The sequence below is a fragment of the Arachis ipaensis genome, chromosome B7 (genome assembly GCF_059453495.1).
Source record: "Arachis ipaensis isolate K30076 ecotype BB chromosome B7, ASM5945349v1, whole genome shotgun sequence".
Classification (NCBI taxonomy): Eukaryota; Viridiplantae; Streptophyta; class Magnoliopsida; order Fabales; family Fabaceae; genus Arachis; species Arachis ipaensis.
The window spans coordinates 3193285-3219204 of record NC_142442.1 but is presented as its reverse complement, the minus strand read 5'-3'; the positions used below and the strand labels follow the sequence as shown (position 1 = coordinate 3219204).

The 25920-nt window shown below is 27.9% G+C and overlaps 4 protein-coding genes across 4 annotated transcripts; 2 read left to right on the top strand and 2 right to left on the bottom strand.

The window, feature by feature from the left end:
* Positions 1-15206: 15206 nt before the first annotated feature.
* LOC107610031 (uncharacterized) lies at positions 15207-16764 on the bottom strand. Its single transcript, XM_016312100.3, has 3 exons — positions 16677-16764; positions 16205-16534; positions 15207-15391 (listed from the first exon to the last, which is right to left on the bottom strand). The coding sequence occupies exons 1-3, from the start codon at positions 16762-16764 to the stop codon at positions 15207-15209; spliced, it is 603 nt and encodes a 200-aa protein (XP_016167586.1).
* Positions 16765-18679: 1915 nt separating this feature from the next.
* Positions 18680-20278, top strand: LOC107610032 (signal peptidase complex subunit 1). Its single transcript, XM_088492557.1, has 2 exons — positions 18680-18814; positions 19823-20278. The coding sequence occupies exon 2, from the start codon at positions 19823-19825 to the stop codon at positions 20102-20104; it is 282 nt and encodes a 93-aa protein (XP_088348683.1). The 5' UTR covers positions 18680-18814; the 3' UTR covers positions 20105-20278.
* Positions 20279-21053: 775 nt separating this feature from the next.
* LOC107609212 (DTW domain-containing protein) lies at positions 21054-23083 on the top strand. Its single transcript, XM_088493198.1, has one exon. It carries the CDS (start codon positions 21148-21150, stop codon positions 22570-22572), a length of 1425 nt encoding a protein of 474 aa, XP_088349324.1. The 5' UTR covers positions 21054-21147; the 3' UTR covers positions 22573-23083.
* Positions 22877-25760, bottom strand: LOC107609213 (purple acid phosphatase 18). Its single transcript, XM_016311086.3, has 5 exons — positions 25363-25760; positions 24105-24773; positions 23682-23870; positions 23505-23593; positions 22877-23419 (listed from the first exon to the last, which is right to left on the bottom strand). The coding sequence occupies exons 1-5, from the start codon at positions 25519-25521 to the stop codon at positions 23200-23202; spliced, it is 1326 nt and encodes a 441-aa protein (XP_016166572.1). The 5' UTR covers positions 25522-25760; the 3' UTR covers positions 22877-23199.
* Between the last annotated feature and the right edge of the window lie 160 nt (positions 25761-25920).

Sequence of the window (25920 nt, the reverse complement as noted above, 5' to 3'; positions counted from 1 at the left end):
TCATAACCTATAACATCATAACAAAATCGATGTGTTATTATGGATAAAATACTAATTTATTATTAATTTTACATCAACAATCAATTATATATATTATTATATTAGCAAAAATAACTCATCTTTAAATTTACTATTCAAAAACTCATATAAATACATAAATTTAATTGCATGACTATTAAAGTTAAGCTCTATGATTAGAGGGACAAAGCTAGAATAATTTTTTAAAAAAGGTCGATATAAAAAAATAATTTTAAAAGGAGAAAAAATAAAATTAGAAGGAAACTATCATTAGAATATATATGTGAATTTGTATTATAATATTAGTAAGTTTGTATTAGTAAGTTAAGCTCTAATAATATTAAACTTTTATGATTAGATGATATGTGAATATTTATTAATAATATTAACTTAATATTAACTTAATTAAGTTTGTATTTAATATTATTAATAATATTAACTTAATAATATTAAACTTTTATGATTTGTATTAACTTTTCGTTCTTAGAATATATATGTGAATTTGTATTATAATCCCAGAAACAAACTTACTCGTAAATTTCTTGCGAATCAATCGCTTTTCTCAAGTTCGGATATTTTATAACCGCTCATTAATTTTGTTATTAGTGCGTCACTAATTTCTCATAAATTAGTGATGGATTAATAACAAAAAATATTTTTCGCAAAAATTCGTTGCTAATTTATCAACAATTATACCAGGATAAAAATCTTCTATTTAATACTATTTTTAAACTATAAAAACCTAATAAAACCTAATAAAATCATAAAGAACTCCATAGTAATTAAAACTTTGAAATATTAATGTCTTACATTGGTAGCCAACAAGTTGGGCATAGTGATTCATTTTACGGTAATGTTATGTTAACAAAAAAAAATAGTAAAAATTTATCTTATTCATTAATTGTTATAATAATTAATGAATATTGATGACTATTAGGCATAGTAATTCATTTTACGGTAAGGAAAAGTATAGGGGTTAGTAATTTTGTTAAATTCTAATCAGCATGTAACCAGCAAAAAAAAAAGTGAGTCATTAGATGAAATCTCACACCAATCTCGCACTATTGAAACTATCATTGATGACTATTTGATAGCTACAAATCATAAAAGTTACTGATCCCCTAATATTTCTTTAATTAATAAATATTAAATAAAACAAATTTTAATTATTTTTTATTACTAAATAATTCCGTTAATTTTATTAATTAGTTGGCGGAAGAGGCCGCCGCTTATTCTTCTTGGGTCGCGGTTGAAGAGCCGGCTTTTTTGAAGTATGACCGGGCCAAGGATCGGAATGGTCCGCCCAAGGACGAGGATGATGAAACCGACCCGTACGATTTTGAATCACGGACTTCTCTTACCTGTATACCAATCTACATTATTCATCATAGTGTTTTCTGAAATCATATATATCTTCTAGTGAATTTACATACAAAAATTGCATAAAAATAGTTAATTTAGGACCATGAATTACATTCTAAGGTTTTTTCTGACTTTTTTCTTACGAAAAAATAGTTATAATAATAGTATGGGATATCAAATAACTTATATCTAGCGTATATAGTGTTTGATATATTTATCTTAATTTGCTAATTAAAACTATCATGAGTTATAAATTATTAAATTTTACTAATAATTAGTATTTCAAATTTTGCTCCTATATACATATGTAATGAACCATAATTTAGAAAGGGTAATATCTTTATAGTACCACCAGTCCACCATATAGTAATTACAAGAGGTTGATATATAGTATCATTATAGTTGTGTTTTTTTTTAATCTCTTTGCTGCGTTTGTTTCTAAGAATAGGACAGGACAAGACATTAAAAATAGGATATGATAAGACATTGATAGACAGAAACATAAAATTTTGTATTCTTGTATTCTGTTTGACAATAAACTAGAATAAATTATGAAAATCTAATTTATTCTTATTTTTTCCACTCAAAAAAATTGAGATAAAAAATATAATAATAAAAAATATAATTATAAAAAAATAACAAAAATAATAAAAAAAATAAAAAATAAGTTGTGTCCCTTGTTAGTGTCTCTGTGTCCTTCCTGTTAGAATGGACACAAAATATACTAATTTAGTGTCTCTGGACACATTGTCTCTGTCTATATCTCATCTGCTAAACAGATTTTATGTCTCTGTGTCCCTGTCTCAGTGTCCTGTCTTTGTAAACAAACGCAGCTAAAATGTTTCTTTTTTGCACAATAAAAAAAATAAATTAAAAATATAGAATTTAAATTGTAAATTAGGTTAATTATTATTCTATAGATATAATTTTAGAAAATTATTAATTAAATCTCTATGTCTAACTCTAAATTAAAAAAATTTAGTCAAGTTGTTATATAAAATAAAAAATTTCAAAATTATATTGTCTTACCTGATATAAAACCGCCATTGTAATGGAATGCAAGTGAGTGAGTATGGTGATCCATTTTAGTTGGTGGAGAGTGTGGTGGAGAAGAGGCGGAGTTGTGCTTATTTTTTGGCGAGCCAAAAAAACGATCAGGCCAAACATTAACTCGTTCCGACCACGAACGAAAATAATGAGAATTAGGAGGATGAGACCTACGCAAACCAAGTGTTGGTCGCATCTTAAATCTAGTCCCGGAAGGATCATACCAATCAACATTTATCATAGGATTTTCTGAAATAATTTCCTCTAATGGATTTAGAAACAAAAATTACATAAAATCAAAATGCATATATTGTATGTGTTCAGATGAAAATATATTACCCAATGTAAATGCATTTTGTTATATGATTATCCAATATATAAATAAAATAAAATTCACTCTAAAATAAGAAGGCCTAAAATGACAATTTTTTTCACATGATAATCAGCAACAGTGGGTAATTAAAAAAAATCAATTTTAAGATAATGAATTATAATTTAAGGGATATGAAATAATTAGCATATAGCATATAGTGTTTAATATTTATCTTAATTTGCTGATTAAAACTATCAAGACTTAAAAGTTTACAAATAATTAAATTTTACATACAATTAGTATTATAAATTTTGCTCCTATACGACAATAAAAAAGAAGATAAAAAGATGTAAGATGAGAACTATACATAGTTTGGGTAAAATTAAAGATATGGAAATATAAATCTCACCTTTAAATTGTTCATGTGTCAAAACGTGTGAAGATAAGAGAAAAACAGAAGAAAGAAGAAAAGAAATATAAACCATAGAATTAGCCATAATAAAAACCAATTAGAATAACAAATACAATCACAATGTACAAGCTAAGCTAAGAGTTAAATACTGAAACAAAATTTCATTTCATTTTTAATTCCAAAATGGACTGTCACTTGGCTGGTATATAGAAACAATACTCAAGGGTCAATTAATCTTACACAAATAAAATTTTATCGTTATTTTATATCATGAGAACCAAGAAGTTGAACCAAATCGAGATTACGTAAGCGGTTTTGTTAGGTAAATAATAATTTTTGTGAATAATGTGAAAAATAAATTTTAGAATTAATTTAATAAATAAAAAAATATTCTACTTTAAATTATTCTAAATTTTAATATTAAGATAATTAATTATTTACACATCTAATAATTAAACATCCAGTCATTATTAATTGTGCATGACTAAATCGAATAAAAAAAAATAACCATCTAATTAAGAATTAGCATAATCATCTGTATACCTATTGAATTGAATATCCAGTATATGTTATTAGTAACTACTTAACCAGCCACATAAGTATTAGACTAATCATCTACATATCTAGTCAATTGAACATCTGGTTTATTATCTATTAGTGACTACGTGTGAATGAGACAAATTGTCGTTGGTGAATGACAATGTCGCATCACAAAGCGGTTGATCTAAGTTGGGAGGTTAGCGTGGTATTAAGAGTATCTGTGCCAATTGTAATTTAGTTTAATTATAAATTTTTATTTTTTAAAATTTAAAATCTAAAATTAAATAATTAATAATCTAATTTATGATTTTAATTTTTTTATTACATTATTCACATTTTTTAATTTTTTCATTGTCTCTATACTTATTTTTACGTGTAATATATAATTATACAAGAGTTAATATTGAATTATTGTCACCAACACGTATCTTATTAGTAGAAAGATTAATCTAGTTCTCACTATTATAGATAGAATTGAAATATATTAAATCAGGGTGATTATTAATTAAGCACTGCTGTTTATTTTACTTAAAAATGTTAAACTCTTCAATCAAATAAAACTTCAAGGAGGTACTCTTTTATTTTCTTTAAACAAACAAAAAAATGTAATATAGAAGGTTTGATGTAGTCATTTTATTGAAAGAGGAGTGTTAAGAAATTAGTCCGTTTTTATGATTTGTAGTTATTAATTAATTATTATTAATATTTTTAATAGTATAAAATTACATATAATAATATTAAATTACTTTTTTTTTACTGATTAAGTGTATGTTAACCAAATTTTAATAAAGATACGAAATTTTTAGACTTTTTCTTATTGAAAAACAGACAATCAATCAAATTTCTTTTGACAAAATGTTAATTAAATTTATTATCTTTTATATATATATATATATATATATATATATATATATATATATATATATATATGTATACTTTTAGTCATTAACTAATTAGAACTCGTATCCAAAGCCGCTAAAATTTTGCGGTGGATAATATAAGATTTTTTATTTTAATAAATAAAATAAATTTAATATTTATTTAAATAAATATTTTTAAAAATTATTACCGAAATCTATCATCTTTGCTTATTTCGGTTATACTGTAAACAAGATAATTTTGTACGTATTTCGTTTAGAGTGTAAACGAAATACATTGAAATAAATTTTCAATATCTATAAAAGTATGTGTAACCTTTGGCATTTTTCACAAACATTTCATTTCTTCTTCTGTCCCATTTTTCTCACAAAAAAAAAAAGGCAATAATGGCTAGTAAATGAGATCATCTCTGCTTTCTACCACAGGACCCTGGCCTCATGTTGATCTCTGCTCTGCTGCTGCGATCCAACCAACCAAAAGAACCAAAGCAGTTCATCATGTAACAGTTCATAAGAAGTTACAAATTGATAACTAAATACAAAAACAAACAATTGTTACCTCGCGGCCATATGATACATATAGATCCCTTTATCTGGTGGACACCACTAAAAAAATCTCTAGTATATCCAGGACATCAACAACGGAGTGTACCGGGTGATGTCTGTGACGCCTCGGTGTGCCGCCGAACACAGTGACTGATACGTTTAGGCCAGCATGGCCGAGCCACAAGACAACGTCCGGCACCGGCCAAAGTCCTTTAAAAGTGGGAGCCAATGCAGGTGGACTAAGTTGTTCGACTTGTCCGTCATCAGATAGCCTCCGATCAGTAACATAATGTAGCACTTCGCGTACTGTCAGAGGGTCTCTGGGTCGTCTGTAGGGGACATCTGGCGGACACGGTCCCGCATCCAAACGAGATTCAGCATGAAGGACTCTTTCTTCTGCGCCGCCTGCTATGCAGCCACCGGAGGTTGGGCTCCCAGCAACCGCTCCACCAACTGTCACGTCTCCGTGTGGTACCACCTAGCGAAGTCACAGAGGCACCCCAATTGGGTTCCCGTGTGCACAAAACCCTATGTGGTACATCACATCCTGTAGGGTGATAGTGGCATCACTTTACGGGAGATGAAACGTGTGGGTTTTCGGATGTCACCGCTTCATGAATGTCGTTATCAGGGAATTGTCGAAAGTAAAATCCCTGAGGGGTATCGTGTCGCCGAATCCAACATCAACCAGATACGGGACGATGGCGTTGGGTAGAGGAAGGGTATGAGTCACTCGCTGGAGCAGTAGAAGGCGAGGCCTCTGAAGAGAAAAAAATATATATTTAGAACTAGCAACAAATATATTCAGTAGAAGGCAATCCCTCCCACTCACTCGCTTTATCACTGAATTTTTTAAATAGGCTTTTATAGTTTTTTTTATTAAATTCATACACTATTTTTTAGTTTTATAATTAGATCTTTTTAGTATAACAAATATTAAAGTTAGATCAATATTTTTTTTCTAAAGTAAAGATATTTCTAATATCGAACATATTTACATCTTTAATTACATGTTTTTGAGACAAATATTATTCTGTTAATTTTCATACAATATAAAAAAACCCTAATCATAAGATTATAAGAAGTATAATAACTACATTAAAAATGATAAATCTCTAGTTATAGATTTGACGAAACTATAACAAATAAAATAGAGTTCTAAAACTAATAATTATTCAGTAACGACCTAACACAAGTGAAATAAAATAGAGTTTTAAATTTCTACCAATGACCTATTTCTAACGCTACAAACTATAGTCTAGTTTTTCGCGACAATCCTAACCATAGATACACACAAAAAAAATATCTATATGGGATTGCATAAAATTCAACACAACAGAATTAACATGAAAGTCGGCTGCCCCAACATAATGTGAAGTCTCATTCAGCCTGTTGATGTCTCCATCATTTTCTGCTGCGCGCGCCATCGTAGTTTTTGTCGATAATATGGTTAGAAAGGGATAAACAGGTGTGAAAGTGGTTGAAAAGTTCAAACTGAATCTCGGTCTAAGGCTGTAAATGACATCTATTTAAAGATGTCTCCTAACCTTATTTCGTTTACACTATAAACAAAATAAGCAATAATAGTAGTTTGATAATAATTTTTAAAAATACTTATTTCAATAATTATTGAATTTATTTTATTTATTAAAATAAAAAATTCCGAATAATATTAGGTATCGAATTTATAGATATCTTATTTTATAATTTTTTTTATTTTTATATGAAATTAATTTTATGTATTTCTTACGCTTACAATATTAACACTACATGTCTCTCAAAAATTACGGTTAGGTGCTCTTTTTATTGTGGTATATGAAACTTTTTTATTAGTACGTAGTTAAATACTTATTAGATATTTATATATTATTGAATATATTATTGAATTCTTGAGTTTATTATAGTGGTTAATGAGAATTTTATTGAATTGCTAGTTTGCTACTCAACTATTTTGAGACAAAAATTGTAGAAATAATTTATTTCAATAAATATCACAAGATCGGCATAAATTAAAGATAAATAAAATGACTTAAATAACTCATTTTAATCAAGTAGACTCAAATAATGTATTTTGATTTTACATAGAAGAAGATTATATATTTTATAAATAGAGATAAATAAAATATCATTTAGATTATTTTCATAAAAGAAAAATAAAAGTGCGTTTGATTTGTATTTTTATTTTTTATTTATATTGTTTATTATTTTTTAGATTTTGTGGAAACAAAAAGTGAAAACAAGAAGAAAAATATAGAAAATAAAATTTTATTATTTTTATTTTTTCTTTCACAAGTAAAAAATAAAAAAAAAAAACAAAAAAGATGAAAAGACAAATTAAATGTACCCTAACATTTTCTTTATTTTTTTAAACTAATAAGTGGACAGTAAATGATCAAGAACTTAAAAATTATATATGTTGTGGTTGTGAATCAGAATATAATGATGAGTTGTTCATTCTAAATTATAGAGATATTAATCAACTGAATCACTTGTTAAATCTTAACCCATCATCATCCTGATCCTTCAATATAGAACGGATATAGGAAAAAAATTATTTATACAAATGGAATGCAAATTCAATTTGTTGGATGATTGCAGCTGTCTTTAAAAATTTTTAATTAAAAGATTAAAAATATATATTTTATCACTTTAAAATGATAATTTTTTGCACTAATAATTAACAATTAATGGGTATGGAAATCAATTTTATGCTTAATAATAATAATAATAATAATAATAATAATAATAATAATAATAATAATAATAGATAAGAAAAAGGAATAAAGATAATAATATGGAAAGTGGAAAGCATATACTTTGGGTTATTGGTGATTAAATAAGGAAAGAGAAGACTCACCCTTTATCAATTCATGTGTGAAGACATGTGAAGGTAAGAGAACAACAAAAAGAACAGCAAAGGAAACAAAAACCTTCCATTTTTTACTATCATTATATGGGTTAATGTTCAAATTTGTCCCTGAAAGATTACGCGATTTTCATTTTCGTCCCCGAATGATTTTTTTAATTAAATTAGTCCCTGAAAGATAAATTGTTAGTCAAATTAGTCCTTCCGTCAATTGGATGATGACGTGTCACGTTAAGTGCCATGTGGCAAGATGACATGACACGCCACGTGGCATGTCAGTAACACATGGCACGCCGCGTGACAGATCAGTGACACGTGGCATGCTACGTGTCACTTGACATATAAAAAAGTTTTCTATTAGTCAAAATAGTCTTTGAAAGTTCAGACGTAAGTCATTTTCATCCCTCAAATTTAAAAAAATAGTCAAACTAGTTCTTAAATAATTTTTTATATTTTTTCTTCATAAAATTATCTCTCTCTTTTAATTCTTCTCAAAATCTCTCTTATTCTTTTCTATTCTAAAACCTTTTTTTGTTACATTACTATATTTTACTGGAATATATATATACTCAAAATTGAAATGTATGTATTTATTAACCTAAACAAAGTTATATGCTCAAAATTAAAATTTATGTATATTAACCTAAACAAAGTTATACCACTATTTTTTTCTACTACATCTTTTTTTTCCCATTACGGTATTACTTATATATAGGAGGTAATGGTAGTGATACTTAGAGTCAAAGTTCAATAAGATCTACAAATTTTACTTCAATTCCAAACTTTACAAAATATTAAAAATTTATTGGTTAATTATTATTATTATAAATGAATTACTTTTTAAGCGTAATACGTGCAAACATCATAATAAATTTTTGTGTGCTTTTTGAGATAGATTATATAATTTTTCTTTTAATTTCATAAATCAATGAGATAAAATGAAATAGGAAATATTATACCTATGCATAACACAGGCTACTCCGCACTAGTACATTATATAAATAGATATGCTTCGTATTAAAATAAAATTCCTTTTGTTTTAAATGAAATATTTAAAAAATTATATTAGAATATTAAGATTCAAAAATGATTCCATAAGCCAGTTTTTCAATTATTGAGTTTTACTATATAAATTAAATAATAATAAAAATTATAATTTTAAAAAATTTAAAAGATTTAAAATTTAAAATAATTACTATATTATTTAGTAAAATTTAAAATATTAAATTTTTAAATATATAATCAACAATAATTTGATAAACTCATTTAAATAAAAAAATTTACATAAAAAATTACAATTTGAAAATGTAAAATTTTAAAATACAAATGACAAAATAGTTTTATAAAAATTTAATTATTTTTATTATTTTATATAAAGAGAATTTTATTTATTAAGGTTTAAAAAATAATATTAAAATTAGTAGTATAAAAAAAATATTATAAATTTAATATTATAAAAAATTATATAAGGACTAGTTTGACTAATTTTTAAAATTTGAGGGATGAAAATGATTTACGTCTGGACTTTCAAGGACTATTTTGACTAATAGAAAACTTTTTTATATGTCAAGTAACACGTGACACACTGACCTGTCACATGGCGTGCCACGTATTACTGACCTGCCACATGGCGTGTCACGTCATCATGCCACGTGGCACTTAACGTGACACGTCATCATCCAATTGATAGAAAGACTAATTTGACTAACAATTTATTTTTCAGGGACTAATTTGATTAAAAAAATCATTCGGGGACGAAAATGAATATCGCGTGATCTTTCAGGGACGAATTTAAATATTAACCCATCATTATATATAGAATTATATATATAATATTATTAACTATCATTATAATTAGAATTAATATTTTTTTTAAATTAAAGAGTAATCTCCTTTTTTTTCTATTTTTTTATTTTTTATTTATTCTATCTCTTTAATATATCATTATCAATGATTAATTATACAATTAAAATGTACAATATGATATTATCTAATTGTAATTAAAATTAAAATTAAAATATAATTATATTATATTATATTACTAATTTAACAATCAAAATGTGTCACATAACACTCTCTCATTATAACCAAAAGAAAACATTTTTCTCAAAAATTAATAAATTTTCTTCCTACATCCTCTTATCTACTTCTCTTCCCTTCTCTTTTTCTCTTTTTTCTCTTTCAATCTCTATTTCTCTCAACCTTTTTGTTCTATAAAAAATAAAAAATAAAATAGTCTAATTTAAATAAATTCATAAAATTATAAAAAATGTATTAAATTTATAATTAATTATTCTGTAATATTATTCACATAAAATCAATATTCAATTATTTAAAAAAATAATTTTAAATTAATTTTATAACTATTAATATAAATCTTTTTATACTAATATATATCTAATTATATTTTTATATAAATAAAAAGAAAAAATATTATTTTTAAATAACAAACATAAAAATTAATTATTTTTATTTGTGTAATAAATTTAACACCTAATCAAATATACGTAATCAAATATAAAAGTATATATATAATTTGGATAAAATTAAAGATATGGAAACATAAACCTCACCTTTAAATTGTTCATGTATCAAAACGTGTGAAGATAAGAGAAAAACAGAAGAAAGAATAAATAAAGAAATATAAACCATAGAATTAGCCAGAATAAAAACCAATTAGAATAACAAATACAATCACAGTGTACAAGCTAAGCTAAGAGTTTAATACTGAAACAAAATTTCATTTCATTTTTAATTCCAAAATAGATTGTCACTTGGCCGGTATATAGAAACAATACTCAAGGGTCAATTAATCTAAGAAATAAAAGTTTATTTTATATCACGAGAACTGAAAAAGTGAAAAGTGAACCAAACGGTATTTAATTACAAAACGAGATTACGTCAAATATATAATTACAATAGTTAATATTAAATTATTGTCACCAACACGTATATCTTATTAGTAGAAGGATTAATCTAGTTCACTATTATAGATAGAATTGAAATATATTAAATGAGGGTGATTATTAATTAAGGACTGCTGTTTATTTTACTTAAAAATGTTAAACTCTTCAATCAAATAAAACTTCAAGGAGGTACTTTTTTATTTTCTTTAAACAAACTAAAAAATGCAACATATATATAGAAGGTTTGATGTAGTCATTTTATCCAAAAGCAGACAATCAATCAAATTTCTTTGGACAAAATGTTTAATTAAATTTACTAATTATATATATATATATATATATATATATATATATATATATATATATTTATTACTTTAATTTGCCATTAACTAATTAGAACCCGTTTCCAAGCCGCCAAAATTTTGCGGCGGATAATGTTGGGTGACTGAAAATTTTTTTATATGTAAATTATATATAAATTTTAGGTTAGATCTTCTTAAAATTTTATTTTAATTTTATTTTTTTTATCTAAATACTTTTTATTTTTCTTTAATATTTTATCTAACTCCACTCTTGACGACTGATAAAATTTTGAAAGAGAATACAAGATGAGGTTTAATTCAAAATCTTAAGATACTAAATTTTTAGATATTTCATCTTATATTTTTTTTATTTTTTGATGTAAAATTAATTTTATGTATTTCTCACACTTACAACATTAATACACGCCACTAAAAAATTAGTGTTGGATGCTCTTTTTGTTGTGGTATACGAAGCTTTATTATTAGTACGTAGACCGTAGTTAAATACTTATTAGATATTAAAGGGAAAGTATGAGGAGCCAATGAAATATTTATACAATAATGTTTACAATGAAGGTTTATGGAGTATTAGAGATATAATCATTAGTGTTACCTTTTCTCATCAGCTAAAGTTTTTGGGATGAGTGGTATTATGACATAGTATTAGAGCGCTAGATCCGAAAGATCAAGAGTTCGATTCTTGGTGAATTCTAAAATTAGTTTGATTTTTTGAGAAGATGTTTATTATCCCTAGTACTCGAATGGTTATTCTAGATAGTATGAGAGATGTTCATTTTGTAACTCAATAGCCCATTGTACATATTGTACAAATAATCTATTGTCTCCCTAGCGGGATAAGGGAAAGTATGAGGAGCCAATAGAATATTTATACAATGTGTACAATGGAGGTTTATGGAATATTAGAGATATAATCATTAATGTTATCTTTTCCCATCAGCTAAAGTTTTTGGGATGAGTGATATTATGACATAGTATTAAAGCTAGGACTGACAATTCATACCCTACCCGCGGGTACCCAACCCGGTCCAACCCGTTCGGGTAGGGTAGGGTACGGTTCGGGTATGCCTGCGGGTAGGGTAGGGTACGGGTTTAGTTTACGTTTTTATTTTTTATTTTTATTTTTAGTATTTTTTATTTTTTGAATTTTGTAAAAAAAAAGTGAAAACAAAAAATAAAAACAGAAAATAGAATTTTATTATTTTTATTTTTTTTATAAAATTTAAATAAAAAAACTAAAAATAAAAACAGAAAATAAAAATATATTCCAAACGCAACTAACATTTTTTTCACTTTTTCAAACTAATAAGTGAAAAGTTACCAAAAGGAAAAAAAACACTAATAAGTGAAATAACAATAAATAATCAAGAACGTAAGAACTATATATGTTGTGATTGTGGATGAACAGGAGACCGAAGATGAGGATGAGGATGAAGATGGCAAGAACCATGGCGAGGTGGCTTCTTGGTTGGTCGAGGAAGAGGAAGAGGACGAAGATGACGAAAATTGGCCCATGGATCATATATATAAGCCGGCGGCGGATCGTTATAATTAGCGGCGAGATAATAACCTATTGAACGAGAATCATAAAAAAAATTTCTTTCAACTTCATATAACATATATAGAAGAATATAATGATGAATTGTCCATTCTAAATTATAGAGATATTAATCAACTGAATCACTTGTTAAATCTTTCAATAACCCATCATCATCATGAGCCTTCAACATAGCATCATCATGTCCTAAAATTCTCTCTTATGATGGATATAGAAAAAAAATATTTATACAAATAGATATTGCAGCTGTCTTTAAAATTTTTTAATTAGAGATTAAAAATATATATTTTATCACTTTAAAATGGCAATTTTTTGCACTAATAATTAACAATTAATGGGTATGGAAATCAATTTTATGCTTAATAATAATAATAATAATAATAATAATAATAATAATAATAATAATAATAATAAATCAGAAAAAAGAATATACAAAGATAATAATATGGAAAGTGGAAAGCATATACTTTGGGTTATTGGTGATGAAATAAGGAAAGAGAAGACTCACCCTTTTTCAATTCATGCGTAAAGACATGTGAAGGTAAGACAAGAACAAAAAGAACAACAAAGGAAACCAAAACCTTGGAGCTATCCATGTGTGATCACACTCAGATATATGCAATGCAAGTCCAATTATATATATATATATATATATATGTATTTGGCCATTATTGAAGGCCAAGAGTAAAGAATACTATTAAATATAATTATAATTGAAATTAATTTTTTTTATAATTAAAAAATTATCTATTTTTTTTCTATCTTTCGTATTCTTTTATTCGTTTCATCTTTTTTATATATTATTATCAATAATTAATTATAAAATTGACAATTAAAATGTGCAATATGACATTATCTAATTGTAATTAAAATTAAATTAAAATATAACTATATTATATTACTAATTTAATAATTAAAATGTATCACATGACACTTTTTTATTATAACTAAAAAAAATATTTTTTTTTAAATTAATAAATTTTCTTCTTACATCCTCTTATCTACATCTCTCCCCTTATCTTTCTCTCTCTTTTTTCTTTCAATCTCTATTTTTCTCCATCTTTGTGTTCTAAACAAATTAATAAAATAATATAATTTAAATAAATTCATAAAATTATAAAAAATGCATTAAATTTATAATTAATTTTCATTAAAAAAATATTTAATAATATTATTCTCATAAAAAATATTATTATTATATGTATATTTTTTAGTTTTTTTATTGAATTTTAAATTTTCACGGTTTATCTTTCTAATTTATATTTTTACTTTTCTTCTTTCAAATATTTATTTCATATCATTTGAAGAGAATATTAATGTTGTGATCAATAATTAAAATCAATATTCAATTGTTTAAAAAAATTTGATTTTAAATTAATTTTATAACTATTAATATAATTTTTTATACTAATATATATCTAATTATATTTTTATATAGATAAAGAAAAAAATATTATTTTTAAATAACAAACATGAAAATTAATTATTTTTATTTGTACAACAAACTTAACACCTAATCAAATATAAAAATATACATATTAAAGTTTTTTAAGTTTTAGATAATGAATATTAAAATTATTTATTAATAAAAATTAAGCTCTTTTACACGAAAATAAAAACTAAACAATTTTATGATTTAATTTTTTTTACGAAAATTCTGATCTTCATAGTCGGCAAAAATTTTTGTCTCTTATAATCTTTTTATAAAAATAGTTTGATTTTATAAATTATTTTTGTGTCATAATCTATAATATTAGAATAAAATCAACATAATTTTTAAAAATTTATATTTCTGTAATGTAATACGGTTAAAAATAATAATTTATTATTAATTTTACATCGACAATCAATCCTATATTATCATATTATAGTAAAATAACTCATCTTCAAATTCACTATTCAAAAGATTATATAAATACATAAATTTAATTGTATGACTATTAAAATCAAACTCTATTATTAATTACCAGGACAAAATTAGAATAATTTTTTAAAATGGGCCAATATAAAGAAAATATAACTTTAAAAGAAGAAAAAAAATAAAATTAGAAGAAACTAATATAAAATTTAAAGGATTATATACATAATTAACAAGTTTGATAATGTGCTATGCACGGAATAAAAATAAAATTATTAATTATTAATTTGTTAAATTGAAATCAATAATGAGGTAATTATATACATTATTATAAATTTTTAAATTAAAAAATATAGAATTCATATATATATATATATAATTACTCGAGTCAATATAAAAACCAACAACAAATTAACATATATTTATGCTTTTATTTCAACACTGCTGGACAATTATATGGCCACAAAATAAAGATCAATAATATTATTTAAATAGGGCATGTATACATAATCATATCATATATATTATGCATTTGCCATAGACAACATAACATGTAAATGTTTAATTTATTGATGGCATTAATTAGTTCATTGTCTCCTTATTAGCAGTGTCTCCATGACCCATTTTACCACCATCTATATATGCATGCATGGTGCTTGAAGTTTTGAGTGGAAAAGCATGAAAATATCTCCACTTATTAATTTCTGAAGGCCTCGTCAGTTTCCGATGCCTCATAACACTTCTACCCTCATAGCTTTCTTCTGGCTCTACAAATTTATTTATTATTTACCATAATAATAGTTAGAACAATAATATTCAAATATTTTATAATAAGATTTTAGGAACGTTATAACTAATTAAGTTTTTATATTGTTTATATGATACTTTAGTAAGTGTAAAGAAAATAATAAGATGAGATGTGTTGTTTAATTACTTCTTGATAGACAAGCTTAAGTAATTCAAATTAACAATTCTTTAATTAACCAATCACCCTTTTTTTTCACTTTCATTTTCGAAAATTAAAGAGAGAATAATATATAGTTATGGACAATTTTTTTTGTCATGTTAACTACAAAACTAATTAATTTTGGTTGGTTTAGTATTAGTTTCCTGGTCCGTTTAAATAAGTATTGGACGTTCGAATTTCGTCTTATACACACAATAAACTTATTAGTCGGCGATAACTCTTAAATATAATTCAAATACACTAGAATTAATCCTTAGCTTGCCAGATAAAAAAATACTATAAAAAAGAGAAAAGGATAAATAAATTCCTGATCTTTTGTCCCGCAGACATTTTCGTCTCTAACCATTGAAAAATATTTTTAAGTTTCTGACCTTCATAAAACTTGGACGGATCAGTTCCTAACGGAGGCATTTGGACGGATCAGTCCCTAACGGAAGGCATTTGGACGGAAAGACTGATCCGTCCAAGTTTTGTAAAGGTCAGGGACTTAAAAGTATTTTTCAATGGCTAGGGACAAAAATGTCCGTGGAACAAAAGTTCAGAGACCTATTTATCCTTTTCTCTAAAAAAAATAATTATAAAACCGTTAGTCATTAAAATGCGTATGTCTTACCTATATCTTCTAAGTTTAAGGGTTCCAAACCAAATGAATCACCAGAGAAAGACATCAATGGAGTGTGCATAGGAAGCAATGGAGTGTGAAAAGGAAGGAGGAAGCCCATCATGCGAGGATAGTAATTTGAAGGAGGAGGAAGAGGAGGAGCGCCGCCGCGACGAGGTGGTGGCCTTGTCGGACTATACTTCGAACCAGGAGGGGGATGAGGAATACTACCCCATTGATTTGGATAATAATAATAACCAAAACCATTGTGAATAATTGAGTCACTTGTTGAACCTTCTAACCCATGAACCTTCATAGCACGTAGTGTTGAAATTCTTTCCTCTAATTAATATAGAAAAAAAATTCATTCAATCAAAATGTGTTATTTGTGTTCAATGTAAATTCATTTAGAAAATAGAATATGCAAAAATAAGTTGGAAATTAAGAGTTTGTGTAAGAGAAATAGAGATAAAAAAAAACTCACCCTTGGATAATTCATGTTCCAAGGCATGTGAAGATAAGAGGAAAACACAAAGAAGAACAAACGAAATATAGTCCTTAGAGTTAGCCATTGATAATATAACACAATTTATGTAATAACAATCCTTTATATAGCTTAAGACCTTGTATGATAATAAGTTAATGACATACACAATTGCTATGTTTAAGCGATCATATAATTTGAAAATGCATGGTCAACTTGGCCTTTATAGAAACCTAACTGTCAAGTAGTATACGCTATTAGACGACCAATAATATATAGTACCGTTATGAAAATTCTAATGTAAATGTTCAAATTATAATAAATTATCATTTGTATCTATGAAAGATAGCTTCCGTGTGCTAAGAATATCCTAACGGACTAATTGTGTAACCAACGTTTGGGTACTCTTGGCACACGGAAGTTATCTTCCATGATTATAATTGTCGTTTTATTCTTATACGGGCCATTGTTCTTTCTTTTGAGAATTAACAATCATTAAATTTTAAATATTTTTGTTATAAAGGTTTTATATGTTATATATGAAATTATTTATTTTAAAAATTTAGGTTAAGTAATAAAAACCATAAAAATTATATTTTAAACAAATATTATTATTTAAATACTATCGATGTTATCTCAAGCCTTATTTTATTTATCCTTCTTAAGGCAAATGAGAAGGGAAAAAGACAAAGTGAGAATGACACAAAAGGTGGGGAATGCAATATTCCTCCTGTACATGAATAGTAAAAGACATAGTTATAATAACTGCACACATGCAAGAGAGAAGAGACAATTATTTGAATATGCATAGTCATTTGGTTAGTATAGAAAGCCAAGAATCAACTACAGAAATTTTTATTGATTTATTTCAATATCAACAATGCTAGGGAATCAAGAGGTATCAGCCAAAAACCAGCTAAATAATTTTAGGTGAATTCAAAACTTCTACGTAAATGGTGTTTATACTAAGTATTAGGATGTTTCTTCTACTAAGTATTAAAATATTTTTTTTTTCATACTAAATAAATGTTTTTTTATATATTTTATAAATTTTTTATATACTAAGAATCAGGATTGTTAAAAGTTCCATGATCTCGGTCCCTATTTCTTCAACGTATCATTCAAAATTTTAATTTATCAAATATTATAAATTAAAAATAAATAAAATTAATTAAATATAATTATAAATTAGTTAAATTATTTGCTTTTTGACTAATTATCTCTTAGTTGCATATACTTTTCCTTTCAATATATATGCGGATATGCCTATATATGGACACCATATGTGAAGGTCAATGGAGTTAATGACTTAATGTAATTGAAAAATTGGGTAATTTTAGTTACATACATGTCTTATTTATTATGCATATGTTATATTAGTATTAAATTAAATTAAATTAATTCGATTTATTACTAATATAATATATATGTAAATTGAATTAGTTTAATTGTTGATTCGATTTCTTATTTATACAATTTATTGATTTTTTTATTTTTAAGTTAATTTATTCTATATTAATTTTAAAATAAAAATATTAATAAAAAATATTTTTATTTAAATTCAAATAAAATATTTAAAAAAATAAATAATAATAAAAATTTAAATTTTATGTTTTAGTTCAAATTTCATAAAATATACATATTTATAAATTTATAAATTTAAAACGGAATAATAAATAATTTTTAAAAATTCGTTAAAATCATTTTTTGATTCATTAATATATCAAGAATTATTATTAAAATTTTTTATGTTAAATAATTTATTATAAATTATAATCCTTTAAGATGTTATAGGAGTTAAAATTTATTTTTTTTAAATTATAAATAACAAATAATTATATAATATAAAATTATCAACTATATTTATACCATATGTAATTTGTGAAATTTTATAAATATTTATAAAATATGTGATAATTTAATTAGTAAAAAAAAAACCTAAAATAAAATATATTATATTAGGGTTTGTTGATTTCTTAATCCTTATTTCCCTCTGATGCGCCGCCACGGCTCTCTGGGTTCTGCTCCATCCGTCAGCCTCACCTCTCTTCCGTCCGTCAGCGCGAATCGTTGGCGTCACCTCCTCCCCCAGCTTCCCAGCCTTGCCTCCTCCTCTGCTCTACGCCTCTGATCCACTCGTGAGCTTGTTTTACTTTAATTTGTCAATTTTCATTTTTCAATTTTTTGATAGCTTGATTCTTGTTTTTTTAACTATCTGGATCTTCCCCTTGTTCAAATCTCTAAATTATGCATGTCTCTCTGTCTAAAATCCAGCTCTGGATTGAACTACTTTGGTTGTGTGTTTTACTTAGATTTTTTTGATAGATCAATCTTCATTTATATTAATTTTTACATAATTCTAATTGAATTATTAGTTAATATGTCACTCGATTTTTAGGTTTCAAACTTGACTATCAAATGATTAATGATGATGGAGAGTTGGAAAGTGACCAAAGGGTGATGAATTGAAGGCTCAAATCTTATTAATATGATTTATTTATGATTTGTTGTAATGTTGCAACTTCTTGAGTCTTGTGTTAATTTGTTTAGTGACTACTGACTTGACATTAGGTTTGTTTTTGTGAGTATGTGGTTTGAATCTTAGTTTTTTTAATCATTGTTATATAAATTTTGAAGAGTAGATGATCAAATTAGTCCCGAAAGATTACTCATTCTTCAAATTGGTCTCCGAATGATTTTTTTAATAAAATTCATCCATTAATCATTGTTATATAACATGAAATTTAATTTTGTATGTTGGATTTTAGAGGTTAAAGGGGCGGGGCAGGTACTTGCAGGGCGGGTTAGGGTGCAAGGTTTTACTACTCGCGGGTAGTATTGGAGCGGGTTTTTTGTCTAATTAGGATGTGGCGGGGTAAGGCAGCGCGAAAACCCGTCCCATTGCCATCCCTTCATGATAGGTTGGACCTTCATGTTCTTCTTGGCTGTTGGCCTGTAATTAGATGCAATATTATCTGTAAGGACACAAGAAATTAAGAAAAAATAAATAATTCTTTAAAAGATTTTGAAAGTTTTTGTTGTAATTTCTTGCAAATGCTATGTTTTCTGGTGTGATAGCTTTCAATCTTTTGGATTCAGAGTGTGATTTAGTGTTCTTTGTTTAACTTCTCTTTGGCTTTGATTAGATGGATTGGCAAGGACAAAAGCTAGCAGAGCAGCTGATGCAGATATTGCTGCTTTCCTTTGCTGTGGTTGCATTCACAACTGGATATTTTATGGCTTCTTTCCAAATGATGATCCTCACATATTTTGGTGGTGTTGTTCTAACTACATTGGTGACCGTCCCTAATTGGCCGTTCTACAATCGCCATCCTCTCGAGTGGTTGGACCCAAGCGAAGTAGAGAAGCATCCGAAGCCGCAACCGTCTGCAAACTCAACTTCAAAGAAGAAACCTGTTAAGAAGTAAGACTTAGAATCGCAAAAGAAAAGATCACTTATTGTGGTTCTAGAAATACATGATTTTAAAGTTTAATTGTTTATACTTTTGACAGTAACTTGCATCCTATTTTAGTTTAATCTCTTTTAGATATTGATAATATAATTAATGGGGTTAGAGGAACATTGTCCTCTCGGTGATGGTCACTTAGTATACGATTTTAATCTTTCTCATGAACTAAATATGGTTCTTCAAAGCCAATGATCTATAACTCAAATGGTATAGTATCCGCGTACTCACATAGAAGTCGCGAGTTCGAGTCTCACTCCTAACTTGAAAAAAAAAAAATATTGCTTCAAACTCTTATGATTAAAACGACCAAATAGATGCATATTCAAGTTGATGCATATATTTTTGAAGTCGAAGTTCATGCTAGTAATGCTCCTCCACTTCCTTGGGATCATTTCTACGTTTTAGCTTGTTGTAAATTATGTGTAACATAGACCTAAGAAAAATGATTAAAATTATATTTTTATTTATTTTTGGTCTAAGGATTTATAGCTGAAATGAACTTAATTTCACAGGTCAAATGACATCTTTTTTTCATCACTTCAAATTCATACTCAAAAACACGAATGGTACTTTTACTACATTATTGGAATAGTACTTTTATTGATTTATTTGAAAGGTTTTATTTCATTCTTTTTTTTAGAAGAAAAAGTTTTAATTCTAACTTAAAAAAAAGACTAAATTAGGATATAGGCCTAGGATATATTAAAAAGATAAACAAAACTATTTCAATTTATTAGCTAATTGGTTGTTGTTGGAATTTAAAAAAATCCACGCTTATTTGAACAAATAAGTGAGCTAATCAAATTGAGTATTGACTGAGCCAAGTTAATTACAATAAAAAATAAGCATAATCATAAATAAATTTAAAAAATAAGATTGTTTAACGCAAAAATTATTTATACGAATTTAGAGGTTTATATATCTTACAATTATATGTCTCCAAAACTAAGGATAGATGATGAGCACACAAACCATTAACCAAAATCCTACAACAAAAAACGATGCCTTTTCTAGGAACCCGGATCCAACCCAAAGCCCGGTTCAGCTTCCTCTTCAACCCCCCTCCTCCTCCTCCTCCTCCTTCTTCTTCTTTGCACTCACGCAAGCTCTTTCAGCGAACACTTATCATGTCTTCGACTATGACGCAGTCCAACAAATCAAAAAGACCAATTTGCCCCTCTTGCTCCAAACCCGATCGAACCTGCCTTTGCTCTCGGATCCGGGTCTCTGGAATCGAGAATTCCGTGAAAGTAACCATCTTGCACCACGCATTGGAGAGCAAGCACCCCCTTAATTCCACTAGAATCGCCAAGCTGGGACTCAAGAACCTCACTGTTGCAACTGTTTCAGACGTTAATTTCGGTGCCCGGTTTGTGATTCGGTTAATTGACCCGAAGTATTTCAAATCGGGTTCTTCGGTTCGCAATGTGAGAAGTAATGGGTTGCTTTGTCGTCAGTTTGAAGAAGCTGGAGGGATCCGGAAGCTGTTTTGTGAGAAAGATTGTAACTTGGTTGATTCTAGTGGTGGAAAGTGTGGTTTGGAAAATGGTGTTTGTGATGATGATGATGATGATGATGATGATGATGATGATGATGATTGTGCAATGTTGAATGGTCAAGTTGGGGAAATTTTGGTTGATTCGGATTCTGTTCCAAATTGTGGTGTTTATGGAGAAACCCGGAAGTTGTTTGCTAAGAAAGATTTTAACTTGGTTGATAGTGCTGGAAAATTTGGGCTGCAAAGTTATGGTGCATTGGTGAATGGTGAAGTTGAGAAAAGTTCCAATATTCCAAGTTTTGATACTAATTGTGCTGGAAGGCCTGCTATTACTTTTAATATTGGCAAATATGGTAAAGTTAGTTCTCTATCTCATATTTGGATGTCAGATTCTCAATCCAGCTGGTTGTCAAGTTTTGACTATGTTTTGGATCATGATGAAGCTTGTGAAGCACTCTCAAAAGGGTTTTTGGTGAAGAAGTTTCAAAGCAGGAAATTGGATAATAGGGGCATTGATTTGGAAGAATTTGAGGAATTTGAGATTGAGGTTCCACCAGGATCAGCACTACTATTTCCTTCTGATAAGGCTGTTACTATTGGTGAGCTTGATGCTATTGGTTTTGAGGTGAAGAACTTGATTGTTCTGGATGGAACATGGTCCAAGGCAAAGAGAGTGTATAGTGAAAACCCTTGGTTGAATATCTTGCCTCATTTGAAGCTAGAAGTGAATGAGATGAGCTTGTATAGTGATGTAAGGCACCAACCTAAAGCTGGTTATTTGTCCACCATTGAGAGCATTGTGCATGCATTGAAGGCATTTGGGGAGGAGAATCATGAGGATTTGGATAGACTCTTGGACACTTTTGAGGCCATGGTTGGAGACCAAAGGCGTTGTAAAGATGAGAGATTGAGCAAAACTCTTCCCTAGTTGATGAGGCCTTTTCTTCTGTTTAACCCAAAATAGAAACTATGTTCAATGAATTAAGAATCATTAAACCTATGAGTTTTTAGCTCTTGTATCCCAAGTAGTGATAGAACTATTCATTTTTGTGTGACTTCTACTTTTTGTGACTCAAATTACTACAAAAAATAGTTACACAGACATTTTACCTGTATTTTTTAGCTGCAAGCAACATGGAAATTCTACTAGATTATAATATGTATGGATAAAATTATGCTCCATTTGCTATACAATGATAGACCAATCATGCCATGCTTTAGACACAAATCAATACAAAAACTCACATTTGCATTGGTTATATAGGCAGTTCTTAAACTTCTTATGTACACAAATCAAGCTAACAAGTTCTCACAATACAAGTAACACCATCCAAGAGAACATCATCATTACACTAAAAGTTGATGACTTAATTATATTTCTCTGTCTTTTGAGCACTCAAATATACAAGTATACAATCAGAACCAGTTTCAATATGCTAAATGCTTCAGTATCATCAATCTATATTCTATATAGTCCTTTCAAGCTGCTAGTAGTGTCATATATACTCTTGCTAATCCACCAAGTTAAGGGATGGCACCGGCGGATCTGAGGCTTTTATGGTGTCATAAGCATACTCCGGAGTTCATGGCTCTTGTCATCAACACATCTCGAGCTAACCAAAGAGGTTATCCAGAAATCATCAGCTTTTACTGACTCATCATCATCATTCCTGTGCCAACTCCAGTAAGCATGAGTTGAGTTAACCATTGTCAGCTCGCCGTGTCCGAAACTAGCTTCGCGAAATTCCGACCAATTTGGTTGTGGATTTATATACCTGTCAAAGTACAATTATGTAAGGATACATCTAACAATAATAATGAAAAAAAAAAGGTTTCTAAATAAGTTTCTGGCATACTAACCTATGAGCTAAGCCTTCTCTATTTCCTCCATCACCAATAGTTATATGCACAGCACCACAAGGATCCGGTCTTCCGTCATACACGCGCTTCTGTCAATCAGACAAAACAACACTTAAGACCGCGACACCATAAATAATGATTAAAAAGAAAATAAAAGACTAAATCATGCAAGCATACCGAGCGTTCATAAGCATGAACATGCCCAGCAATAACTAAATCAACACTAGCAGCATAAAGCAATGACTCCATAGCTGCCTTCATAGCATCTCCTTCACCTTGATGAGCCTTGTTACTATTATACCATGGTACATGAAACAACACAACCAGCCAAGGTGTCCTTTTCCTATCCACCTTTGATAGATCTGCCTGTAAGCGAAGATAAGATCGAAAATGATAAGGGGGTTAAATGAGTTTTTAGTCTTTGCTAAATTGAGTCCAATTTCACTAATTTTACAGATACGAAAATCTTATTTAAGTGAGTGATAACTATCAATGTATCCAAACAATGGTGGAATAAGATTTCTCTTCTATAATTTTAATCTAAGATGCCATTTACTAGTTATAAAAGTATGTCCTTGATCAATTGGGAAACAAACAAACCTTTAGCCATCTGTATTGTTCTGACCACTCATCATAATCTGCATAGGAGCCAAGCATAACAATATGAACACCTGCAACTTCAAAAGAATAGTAGAGATTTGATGTTGATCCACTCTCTTCAAATGGCATCTTCCATCTGGAATTATAGGACACAAAACCATCCTTCAACAATGGTATATTCTCCTCTTCATGGTTCCCCTCAGTTACCATCCATGGCCTTGAACTAGCAAGTGGCTCCACTAGCTTCCCAAAGGAGTCCCATAGATGCTGCATATAATCGGCATAGGAAAGGTCTCCCGGAAGCAGGTACACATGGTGTTTACACTGATCTATATGATCTAATGTCGATTCGGTCCAGCCAGTCTGCCCCAAATCCCCGGCAACGGCGAATGTAATTGGGAATTGAGCTGGAGGAGTCTTAAGCTTGAACTCTGGACCTTGTCCACCACATCGATAATAGTACACAGTGTTGTATTCCAAAGGACCAATCACAGTATGGTGTATCTTTCCTGAGCTATATAGCATATAACTATAAGAAGTGAAATCTCCTTCGGCTACTAAATCATATATGCCAGGTGATTTTCCATATTCTACATAAGAAGGTGAGTTTTTATCATCAGTTATCCATGAAACTCTCATGTGCTTCTCTCCTGCTAAAGAAATGTGCACCTGGAATAGAAATTTCAACATCTTAGAATCTGGAAAATTTAATAAGCAGCATAAGTGAGCATGCATGAAGATATTGATGTGAGTGCTTCTACAAAGAAGGAAGTCATTGTTCATGAAAACATTATCATAAAGAGACAAAAAAAAATATGTTGAAAAATACAATGGTCATAAAGCAGGAAGCACAATCTGGAAGATTAAGAATCATTCTATTTTGTAGAATTCCTTCCTTTTTTTAATTAAAAAAAATTGTATATAACATGAAGGACTATCAAGTCTCAACTTTACCCTCTTTCAGCTATTTATTTATTTATTTTGAAAATATATTATATTATCAATCTAGAATCAGAAAATGATAAATTTTTAATCCATGATCAGAAACTATAGGAAGTTATCAGTATTACAGACAATCGTTCGATATTACCAACAAGTCAAGTGTGATGTTTACTCAACCAAGATTCAAACTTATTCAGAAACAGAGAAACAAATCAAATACTATAGGAGTGATAATAAAACCAAATATTAATAAAAGGATGATATAAAGCAGATTAATAATAAAATATGAAGAGGATGAAAAAAAAATGATTTTGACCTGTTGGGGTTGAGAATTGGTTTTTGAATCCCATGGCCATCTGAAGCCTCCTCCTAAGTCCAAGTTTTTCCGAGGAAGAGGCCTAACATATGCTTCTGGTGTGGCAGTTGAAGAGAGTAACACAGCAACCACCAACCTTAGGAGTTTGAGGAGTTCCATGTTTTGATATGAGAATGAATCTATGGTGGAAAAAGGAAAAGGAAGGACAAGAATCTACAGTGTTGTACTTTGTGTTCAACCGTTGACAAAAATCTTGTATGCATCATAAGATATAAGAATCCATTTCACCGAATGATATCACCTAATTTGTCCTTTCTCTTTCAATGTAATGTGTCTTATCTTAAATGAGAAGTTTGTATTTCTAGTTTCTGAAAACTAAATTCAGTGTATTCAGATTTTTCAGTGTAACTGTTACTATTAATTTATCTTTTATATATTAAATATATAATAATAAATATAAAATTAGTTAAGATAATAAATATTTAATATTTTAATAAAAGGGATTTTATTCTTCAAAATAACAAGAAAATATATATATTAATAAAAGACATTTAAAAA

Bases quoted from the DNA above. Each gene is read 5' to 3' on its own strand.
- LOC107610031 (XM_016312100.3), bottom strand. From the start codon at position 16,764: ATGGCTAACTCTAAGGACTATATTTCGTTTGTTCTTCTTTGTGTTTTC. The intron at 16,535-16,676 runs GTGAGTTTTTTT...TATATTAATTAG, and splicing joins GGAACATGAATTATCCAAGG to AGGAAAGAATTTCAACACTA. The intron at 15,392-16,204 runs GTAAGACATACG...ATAAATTTGTAG, and splicing joins CTTAAACTTAGAAGATATAG to AGCCAGAAGAAAGCTATGAG.
- LOC107610032 (XM_088492557.1), top strand. From the start codon at position 19,823: ATGGATTGGCAAGGACAAAAGCTAGCAGAGCAGCTGATGCAGATATTG.
- LOC107609212 (XM_088493198.1), top strand. From the start codon at position 21,148: ATGCCTTTTCTAGGAACCCGGATCCAACCCAAAGCCCGGTTCAGCTTC.
- LOC107609213 (XM_016311086.3), bottom strand. From the start codon at position 25,521: ATGGAACTCCTCAAACTCCTAAGGTTGGTGGTTGCTGTGTTACTCTCT. The intron at 24,774-25,362 runs GTCAAAATCATT...TTTCTATTCCAG, and splicing joins CCAATTCTCAACCCCAACAG to GTGCACATTTCTTTAGCAGG. The intron at 23,420-23,504 runs GTTAGTATGCCA...GTACTTTGACAG, and splicing joins AGAGAAGGCTTAGCTCATAG to GTATATAAATCCACAACCAA.